Genomic DNA, 10705 nt, shown 5'->3' on the forward strand with positions numbered 1-10705 from the left:
TTATCTTCTAGTGAGAGACAGACACTAAGCTAATGAACAAATAGACTATCTGTCTGGCAGGTTTGGAGGCACAGTGGAGGCGGAAACCAGATGGAATGAGCTAATAAACTGAGGGACGGAAGAGAGCATGCATAGACCACTCTTGTGAGAAGTCCAACTGTGAAGAGATGTTTACAGAACAAAAATGGGAAAATATGTGGCTTGAGGGAAGCTTTCATTAAACGATGAAAGTAGCCAGGCATAGTGGCTCACACCTGTAATCCCAACACATTTGGAGGCCGAGGCAGGAGGACCCCTTGAGCCCAGGAGTCCGAGACCAGCCTGGACAACATAGTGAGACCTCAACTCTACAAAAAATGCAAAAATTAACCAGGCATGGTAGGGCATGCCTGTAGTCCCAGTTACTTGGGAGGCTGAAGCAGGAGGATCATGTCAGCCTGGGAGGAGGTTGAGGCTGCAGTGATGAGCCATGATCATGCCACTGCACTCCAGCCTGGGCAACAGAGCAAGACCCTGTCTCAAAAACAAACAAACAAAAAAAGATGAAAGCACATATTTACTTGCCAATGGGAATGATTCAGGTGAGAGAGAGAGAGAGACAGAGAGAGAGAAGAAGAGCTGGACCCAGAGCCCATGAAGCAGCAGCAGCCTGTGCTCCTAGCAGATGCATCCCGGGTGTAGTAGGAAGAGAGGGAGGTGGCAGGGGGCACACTAGCAGGCAGTGTTGGCAGCAGGTCGTTGGGGTCACCCCCAGCTGATGGCTCTTTCCTCAGCGAAGTGGAAGGTGAGGACCTCTGCTAGGCGTGAAGGTGTCACGGAAAGTCTGAGCAGAGTGAAGGAAGTCTGAGACAGGTCCCATGAAGCAAGGCACATTTCCTGAAGCGGCTGAGGAGGTGCGGCCCCTTCTCAAGAGCCAGCACTTTGCCCAGCAGTCATGCCCCGCCCCTTTGGGCCTGGCTTCTCCATACTCCCCGGAGAGCCCCTTCTGAGCCCCTTCTGGCCAAAAGATGTCCTCATTTGCTTCCTGTGACCCCACCCTGTCTCCAGTGGTCTCAACACTGACCTCCCCAGAGCTCACAAGCCACCGCCTCCTCGAAGCCACCTGGCTTGAAATTCCTTCCTCCGGAGACGCTAGCAGTTACTGCTTCCCAGTCTGGGCCTGCCTGACTCCTGCATTAGCCTGGGAACTCCTGCAGGAGGCCTTCTTCTCAATCATAGGGCCTTGAACAATAGAACGTGCTTTTCAGAGAGTACTTCTTTACTGTAAACTGACTCGGAGACTTCACTGTGACCTAGTGAGTTCATCACAATCACTAGTGTGAGATGAAAGAGGAGGGAGTGCACATTTACTGAGCACCTACTAGGTGCCAGCCAGTATGCAGAGAACTTTTCACAAACATCGGTTTCATTTCATTTTTACGAAAGACCCTTGAGTTTTGTACCATCCCCATTTTACAGATGGGGAAGCCAAGGCTCACAGAACTTAAGTAACTAGAAGTTTGGGCATATTCTTGGGCCTCAGGGAGGGGAGCTGGTTAGGTGGCCTCCTTCCTTGGTGGTGCTCTGGCGTCTGAGTTCTAATCCTCTGCTCTCAGGCTCTGAGTGTTTCTTGATTTTCTGGCACAGGGACTGGCTCTGTCCTGAGCCTGAGCTGAGACCAGCCGGCCAAGCCTCTAAGAAACGAAGGCACGGACCAGGCTGCCGGCCTATTAAGTACAGCGATAGGAGTAACTGTTGCAGGACAGGGACGTTCAGTTGTGTGTGCCGCAGTGGTCTCAGTCTCATCTACTGGGGAGACCAGGAATCGGAGTCAGGGAAGCAGGAGGCACCAGGCATCTGAGAGCCTGCAGCCTCCTGTCCCGGCTGTAGGGAAGGGGCTGCCTCTGGCACCAGGGCCTGGCCTCCCGCCGGGCTGTGAGCTCTGCGGGTGGGCACGAACCCTGCAAGTGCTGGACTCTCACGACTGCCAGCCTCTGTGTCTTTTGCCTGACTCTAAAACCCAGGTCAGTGATGGTCAAACTGTGTTCCCTGGAGCCACCATGGGGTCATGACCACCAACAGGTGTATGAGGGGACCAAGCGTGCAGGGATCCAAGCTCCCACAGCCTCCATCTGAGCCACTCTTGGTTCTGTCTCACATCGTTGGGTTTCTAGGGAGGATTCGATTTAGGGTGCTCCCAAGCTCATCAAAAACCATTGTTCTAGATGTGACAGCCCTGTCTCTAGACTCTCCCGGCTGTGTCCAGGACACCCAGGCGGTGTCGGTGCCCCAAGTTACAGCCACATCTGATCCTGCCTCCCTGTGTGGATGGTTTAGGCTATCCTGGGTAGGAGTGTGGGCAGGCACACCTGGCAGTCTCCCAGCTCCATGGCGGGTGGAGTGGAGCTGTTCAGTACTCAGAAGGCTCCCTTATCATCTTTTTTTTTTTTTTTTTTTGAGACAGGTCTTGGTCTGTCACCCAGGCTGGAATGCAGTGGCCCGAACACAGCTCACTGCAGCCTCTAACTCCTGTGTTCAAGTGCTCCTCCTGCCTCAACTTCCTTAGTAGCTGGGACTACAGGCACACACCACCACTCCTGCCTAATTTTTTTGTATTTTTTGTGGAAATGGGGTCTTGCTTCTTTGCACAGGCTGTTCTTGAATTCCTGGCTTCAATGGATCCTCCTGCCTCGGCCTCCCAAAGTGCTGAGACTACAGGCATGAGCCACTGCACCCCACTCTCCTTATCATCTTAATTCCAAGTTCTTGGGGAAGGGGACCACTTTTGTCTTCTCTGGTGGTCCCTTGCCTACTGCGTAGCTTTCTTTACGGCCTGCAATAACCCCTGAGCATCCTACTGTACAGGGAGAAGTCTAGCTCCTGACCAGGCTCAGTCTGATTTCCCCGGCCCTGCCTTATTCAAGTTCCTCAAATTCCTTGACCCCAACCCTTGCTCCATAAGAAACCTCTCCATGACCCTGACCCTGAGGGGGAATTGACCATGAACATTTTTGCATTGACAACAGATACTGGAATGCAGGGATTCCCCATCTACTTCAGGCCCCTTCAAGAATCAGAGGAGGCCAAGCATGGTGGCTCATGCCTGTAATCCCAGCACTTTGGGAGGCCAGGGTGGGGAGATCACTTGAGGTCAGGAATTCAAGACCAGTCCGGCCAACATGGCGAAACCCCATCTCTACTAAAAATACAAAATTAGCTGGGGGTGGTGTTGCACGCCTGTAATCCCAGCTACTCGGAAGGCTGAGGCAGGAGAATCACTTGAACTGGGGAGGCAGAAGTTGCAGTGAGCCAAGATTGCACCATTGCACTCCCAGCCTGGGCAATAGAGCGAGACTCTGTCTCAAAAAAAAAAAAAAAGAAAAAAGAAAAGAGGGAAGTTATGCACTCTTGCTCCAGAAAGACACCTATCTATACAAATCCTGTGGCAAGTTCAAGTTTATGGACCCCCAAAGCCTACCCAGGGACTCCAGCTAAGAGCGCCTTCCCCAGAGTATTCCTGCTGGTAATTAGCTTGTTTGGCAGAAGGTGGCAGTCCAGTCATCATCAATAATGCCTTTGGTCATCGCTGATTCCTAAGTTTAAAGTATTCAACAATATGAGTAGTTACAGTTTATTGAGCATTTGCTGTGTTACTGTGCTCAGAATTTAATCCTCACAAATGCCCTGAGTTAGAGATAGAATTGTCCTTATTTTGCAGTTGAGGAAACAGAGGCCAGAGGTGCTTCTGTAGCTTGCCCCAGGTCTCACAACCAGCAAGTCGCCTGCTCCAGAGCCTCTATCTCTGAGACAGAACCTGTTAGGAGATGAGGCCTGCCCTGGGTGACCCTGCCCGGCTGTGAGATCAGAGCTTGAGGGCAGGGTGGGTATAAAGTCAGCTCAGGCCGCTGTAACAAAATGCCATAGCTAGGTGCTTCAGACAACAGAAATTGATTTTTCTCAGAGCTCTACAGGTTAGAAGTCCAAGATCACGGTGCCAGTGTGGCTCATTTCTGGTGAGGGTTCCCTGCCTGTCTTGTCTTGTAGATGGTAGATGGCCACCTTCTCACACTGTGTCCTTACAAGGCAAGGCAGAGAGAAGAGAGCGCGAGTGACTGAGAGAGCCCAAGCCCTCTGGTGTCCCTTCTAATAAGGGCACCAATCCCATCAAAAGGTCCCACCTTCACCTAAACCTAATTATCTCTCAAAGGCTCCACCTCCAAACTGGGGTTAGGGCTTCCACATGTGAGTTTGGGAGGTACACAATTTAGTCCATAGCAGTGAGTGAAAGCAGTTGATGACTGGCTGGCGGAACTGGGCTCATTTCTGTCTGGGTCTCTGAGCACTGCACTGGCCAGGTTTGTAAGTCCACTCCACAGCCATGTGCCTGACACCTGGCAGATGCCTGGTGTGTGCCAAATGAATACACTGGACGAAAGAAAAAATGTGTGGGTGCGGTGGCTGATGCCTGTAATCCCAGCACTTTGGAAAGCCAAGGTGGGAGGATCACTTGAGGTCAGGAGTTTAAGACCAGCCTGGCCAACATAGTGAAACCCCATCTCTACTAAAAATACAAAAATTAGCCAGGTGTGGTGGTGCGTGCCTGTAATCCCAGCTACTTGAGAGGCTGAGTGATGAGAATTGCTTGAACCTGGGAAGCAGAGGTTGCAGTGAACCGAGATTGCGCCACCTGCACTCCAGCCTGGGTGACAGAGGGAGACTCTGTCTCAAAATAATAATAACAATAATAATAATAATAATGCTCTAGCCTGGTGCAAGGGTACCCTGTAAGCTCTGCATGGAGCCCCTGCCAGCACATGCACACCTCTGTTGACAGGCACCACCATCATAAGATTGCTGTGACAGGGAGAAAGTTCATTATAGTGACCTACATCAGGTCCTTGTCACTTCCTTCCATTGCTCCTGCTGGCCCCCTGCTTTCCTGCAGTATATCCTGGATTAACTCCCTGCTCTCTCTGTGAATCTGCTGACCTCTGCATTCCTTGGAAGAGAACTCAGTCTGACCTTGTTGCTTCTGGAACCAGCTGGGATGAGACGGTAGTTTGATCAGATGATCCTAGCGGCCTCTTAAGTCTCTCAGAGAGCACTGGCCAGGAAAGAAAGCAGTATTGGCCACCATATGCTCTAGGCTAATCCTAGCAGTGCAACCACATTGCACAACTCCAGGGGGTGCCTTCTGGAGTTGTGCATTGTGGGCAACCATGGCCCAGGAGCCACATGCCTGTGACTCCTGAGTCCCTGACATGCTCTGGTTTTCTCAGAACTAATTAATGTGAGAGAGAGGACAGTGGCTGCAGTGGTCACAAGAGGCATCTGGGTCTCCATTCATTATTACACCATGGCTGAAACAAGAGGTGGTCTGTGAGGAGGAGCTGAAGGACAGCATGACCTTGTCATGTCATTCCAGCCCAAGATAGGAACCAGTCCCACCATCTGCTTCTACAAGACTTCCTGTGTTAAGGGTACTCCACTCACCAATTGTTAGTTCATTTAATGTTTATTAAACACCTGTTATGTGCCATGCAGAAACAACCAAGTCACTGCCTTTGCTCTCAAGGAGCTCAGAGTTCAATGAGGCTGATGTGAGAAGAGCGAGGAGCACAGTGAGACGACAGGAACATAGAGAAGTGATCTCCCATCTCAGGCAAAGGGAGGGCTGGGAGGTTGCTGTACAGAGGAAGCCATGTTTGAGCTGGGCCTTGTAGGGTGAGTAGGAGCTCATCCAGCAAATAGGGCAAGGGGACATTAAGGGCTGGCAGCAATGTAACAGTGTAGGTCACATCAAAGGAAGGGTTGGTAGTGCTATATTTCCACGTGAGGGCTGTGTTGGGGTTGGGGGCAGGGCAGGGCAGTGGGCTGCGAAAGTTGGGGCTAGGTTGTGAAGAGCCCCATGTGCTGAACTGGGGAACGTGTGCTTTATCCTGGTGGGTGCTGGGGCATGCAAGCTTCTGAGCAAAGCTGGGTGAGGATCAGATTCCTGCTTCAGAATGGTGGCTCTGGAGGGGGGACCTGGGCTGGGGCAAGGGTGGAGGCGGGGAAACCCTATTAGGAGGGGCAGGAGGGCCCAAGAGAGGGCAGAATGAGGGCCTGCCGGAGGGGGAGGAGGAGGGGGAGGAGGAGGGGGAGGAGGAGGGGGAGGAGGAGGAGGAGGGGGAGGAGGAGGAGGAGTTGTTGTTGTTGGCTTTGGGAGCCATTTCAGAAGAATCCAGGACTTGGCTGTGGGTGGAGGGGAGAGGGAGGGGTCAAAAGACCGCCCTAAGGTGAGGAATGTGAATGGAGGCAGTTTGGGGCGGGGGTAGGTAGGATGCTGTGGTTCCAGATAGGTGAGTTTTAAGAGCCTACAGACACCAGGTAGAAGTGGATTCTCAATGGGAGGAAGAGTTCTGGAGCTCAAGAGAGTGTTGTGTTGGACAGGGAGGTCTGGATAGCAGTGCTACTTGGGAATGGTATTTTCTAGGGAACACAGAGAAGGCAAAGGTGCCAAGAACAGAGTCCTGGGAACACTGAGTCTTAGTGGGAAGCGGTGGGCAAGAAGAGCCTCCCAAGAGGCAGAGGAGAGGCCAGAAGGGCGGATGAAAACCAGCTTCCAGAAGGCCATGGCCGGCAGCATGGACCCTCCTGGGAAAGTGTGAAAGGCCAAGACCCCAAAACACCACAGGGTGTAGCAGTGAGGGCTGGTTCAGGTGAGAACAGCGGCATGAAGTTGCCCAACTTAGGGTTGGAAATCAGTTTGAGGGCGGCTCCAATCTAAACCATGACACCATACGCGATCTTTCAGCCACTTGCAGGGGCAGAGCTGGCGGCGGGATTGACCTGGGATTGGGGATTGGCGGGGTGGGGGGAGCGGGTGGGGTCCGGCGGAAAAGGGAGCACGTGAACTTGGGCGGGTTACCCTGGAGAGGCCTGTAGATGCTGGTCAGGTGGGAAGGCAGGTTTCCAGGTGGCGGCAGGTGGAGAGGTGGGGGACTTGCGGTCAGAGAGCGCCCCTGCCGGGGATCTGGGGACCAGCATGCAGGAAGCTCTGGTGATGACACCCCAGGAGCGTGTGTGAAACGGACTCAGGCTGCCAAGCTTTATTCACTGTGGAGAGACCATCATCACCAGAGCCAAGTCTAAAGGATTTAGCCAGGGCTGCATACGGAAAACAGAATGGAAGGGGGCTTTGGCAGACCAGCCCAGCCCACAGGAAAGAGCTGAGAGCCTGGATTTGGGCCAGCGGGAGTGCTGAGCCGGCTGCAGGATGGGGCGCGGGGGTAGTCTCTGGACAGAGGGGGCACGGGGCTGCAGGAGGAGTGTTTTATGATGCAACCGTGGGTGCTGGCCTTGGCTGGGCCCTGTGGCGACTGGGTGCCGTGGCGTGGAGGCGGATAGGGAAAAGAGCGGGGTCGGCAGGGCACCGAGTCCGGGCGCACCCCCGCATCCTGACTTGTCTCCCGCACAGGGTTCGTGGGCCCCCAAGAAGGAGCCGTACGCCCGGGAGATGCTGGCGATCTCCTTCATCTCGGCGGTCAACCGCAAGCGCAAGAAGCGGCGGGAGGCGCGGGGGCTGGGCAGCAGCACCGACGACGACTCGGAGCAGGAGGCGCACAAGCCTGGGGCAGGGGCCACAGCGCCGGGGGCTCAGGAGCGGCCGCAGGGGCCGCTGCCTGGCGCCGTCGCCCCCGAGGCCCCCGGACGCCTCAGCCCCCCGGCGGCGCCGGAGGAGCGGCCGGCCGCGGACACGCGCTCCATTGTTTCGGGCTACTCCACCCTGTCCACCATGGACCGCAGCGTGTGCTCGGGCGCCAGCGGTCGGCGGGCAGGCGCGGGGGACGAGGCGGACGACGAGCGCAGCGAGCTGAGCCACGTGGAGACGGACACTGAGGGCGTGGCGGGCGCGGGGCCTGGGGGACGCTTGACGCGCCGGCCGTCCTTCAGCTCGCACCACCTCATGCCCTGCGACACCCTGGCGCGCCGCCGCCTGGCCCGGGGCCGCCCAGACGGCGAGGGCGCGAGCCGGGGCGGTCCCCGCGTCCCGGAGCCGCCCGGCTCGGCGTCGTCCAGCAGCCAGGAGTCGTTGCGCCCCCCGGCGGCGGCGCTGGCCTCGCGGCCCTCGCGCATGGAGGCGCTGCGGCTGCGGCTTCGCGGCACGGCAGACGACATGCTCGCCGTGCGCCTGCGGCGGCCGCTGTCACCCGAGACCCGGAGGCGCCGGAGCAGCTGGCGCCGCCACACGGTGGTGGTGCAGAGCCCGCTGACCGACCTCAACTTCAACGAGTGGAAGGAGCTGGGCGGAGGGGGACCCCCGGAGCCTGCGGGCGCGCGGGCGCACAGTGACAACAAGGACTCCGGACTCAGCAGCCTGGAATCCACCAAGGCACGGGCCCCGTCGTCCGCGGCCTCGCTGCCGCCCGCGCCCGGGGACCAGGGGGCCCTGCAGAGCCAGCTCTCGCGCCGCTCGGCCGCCTCCCGCCTGCATCAGTGTCTGTGATCCCCACCTCCCGCGCCGGTCGGGCCCCACCCCTCCCCAGAGCCCCTTGGGATCCAGGAGGCTCCTCCAGCCTGCACCTCCCCTTCTGTGGCCCCTGGGTGCACGGTGGGGGTGGAGGGCGCAGCAGGCCGAGTCCCTAGTTGGTGTGCTGGAACTGGCAGGGGGCGGGCAGAGGAGAAGGCTGGAACTGGACTCAGAGTGAATGGAAGAGGGTTCCAGAGGTAATGAGCGGGAGCGGAGAGGGCGTGAGCTGCTGGGGTCTGTGTCCCTGCACACATGCGCCTGATGGGTCCTTCTGAACCTTTCTGTGGCTGCACTTGGGGACCCTTGTGGACCATGGCGTGTGACTAGGGAACCCCCAAGTTTCAGACTAAAGGAAAGATCCTGGGTGATGCTGGCTTTTTGCTTCTTTCCTCTGCCCTCCCACCTCAGCTTGTAAGTGGGGATGTGTGTTTGTCTGGGGGGAGGAGGTGTAGGATGCGTATGTCCACGGAGGGAGGGGTTTGTGTGTGCGAGTGTGTGCAGTCATTGTCCCAAGGTGTTTCCAGTAGCGACTTCTGTCCCCCTACCCTCACCCTGGTCCCCACTTCGCCCCCCAGGGCTCCCTGCCTTTGGTGCACACAGGATCCTGCCCCACCCCCTTGTCAGAGCTGGAGAAGGGGATTGGGGCCACTCCAAGGAAGCAGGACTGAAACCCTCACCAGGGTTACTCCCCAACATCCTTTTGCCTGAGTCACCCCCTAAGCGCTTTAACCACGGGCAGCTGCCTGTTCCCCAGACAGTTTTGGGGGGTCCAGGGTCCCCCTTTCTGGTACCTCCCTTACCCCTCTTTTTCTTCTTCCATCTGTGCCTGTTCCTTCCACAGCCCAGGCACATAGAAGCCCACCTTCTTCCCCTTAGGAGGGGGGATAGTCAACACCCCTGGTGTCTCTGTCACTCACACACTGATTTATGGGGTCTGAGCTGGGCTGTTCCTGCAGGATGGACAGGACCCAGCGCCCTCTTCTCCCCACAGGTTGTAAATAGATTTCCAATCACCAGGCCAGCCCCCACACACCCTCACTCATTCCAGGGAAGCCCAGGTAGGTGGTGAACCCGCTGCCACGTCTATCAGTCCTCTTGTTTTATGCAAAGATTTACTGTAAAGTAGATTTCTTTCCCTCCCTCCCCCATCCTTTTATTGTAAATATTGTCTCTAAATGTGTAACATATTATAAAGAATTTATAAGGATTTTTAAAGATGTTTTGCTCATTTACAAAAGTGTTGTAACAGTGTTGGACAAAGCCTTCCACCCCACGTCCGCATGGCTCCTTTCACTGTGTTCTTGACACACCTCTCTGGCAACAACTAAAATTTCCTGCTTCTGAAAAGTCCTGTCTTAAAAGTACAGTCTATATCTTGGAAATAAATGGCCTTCCTCAAGGCACCAGTCAGCCGTCTCACTTGTTTTGGAGGGAGAGGGCCAGAGTGGGGCTGGGAGACAGGCGAGGTACCTGGCCCAGGGAAGGAGGGCGATGGGGACTGGACCAAGTGGTGGCAGGGCGGAGGCAAACTTCTTCCTGGTGACCTTTTTGTAAGTGTCCTGGGGGACTGGTCAATGATACAGGGACAGATATGAGTTGGAAGAGTGGGTGGCCCTCATTGCTGTGGGAGGTTTCCAGGCACCTGCTCTCTATTCCTACAGAGCCCAGGCAGCTGCACAGGCACCTTCTCAAGCCTACCTGGAGCTTCACAATGGTTCCAGCAGTCTTGCCCCACAGACAGGAGGCCTGGGCCAGCTGTCCTAGGCACTCCAGGCTCAGATGATATTGCAAAAGGACAGAATGGGTTTTGCCCATTGTCCCCCTTTTTTTTTGAGACGGAGTCTTGCTCTGTCGCCCAGGCTGGAGTGCAGTGGCCCGATCTCGGCTCACTGCAAGCTCCGCCTCCCAGGTTCACGCCATTCTCCTGCCTCAGCCTCCCGAGCAGCTGGGACTACAGGCGTCTGCCACCACACCGGCTAATTTTTTGTATTTTTAGTAGAGATGGGGTTTCACCGTGTTAGCCAAGATGGTCTCGATCTCCTGACCTCGTGATCCGCCCACCTCGGCCTCCCAGAGTGCTGGGATTACAGGCTTGAGCCACCGCACCCAGCCCCATTGTCCTCTTAACATGTGTAAGCTTACAACATGGGTTGGGCGTCCTTCTGTGCGGGCGGTGGCTTTGTAGTCGCCCCAGCCAGTTTACAGGCTGCCTCT

General features: G+C 56.0%; 1 protein-coding gene across 1 annotated transcript in view; it reads left to right on the forward strand.

Annotated features, from left to right (window-relative positions):
• Nucleotides 1–9894, forward strand: part of ARHGAP23 (Rho GTPase activating protein 23) — an 86326-nt gene extending 76432 nt beyond the window's left edge. Inside the window, exon 24 of the mRNA XM_050762536.1 lies at nt 7439–9894. Within this exon, the coding sequence (XP_050618493.1) occupies nt 7439–8467 (1029 nt within the window). The 3' untranslated portion in view covers nt 8468–9894. The remainder of the gene's footprint in view (nt 1–7438) is intronic.
• Nucleotides 9895–10705: the final 811 nt, after the last annotated feature.

This window comes from Macaca thibetana, chromosome 16 (genome assembly GCF_024542745.1).
Source record: "Macaca thibetana thibetana isolate TM-01 chromosome 16, ASM2454274v1, whole genome shotgun sequence".
Classification (NCBI taxonomy): domain Eukaryota; kingdom Metazoa; phylum Chordata; class Mammalia; order Primates; family Cercopithecidae; genus Macaca; species Macaca thibetana.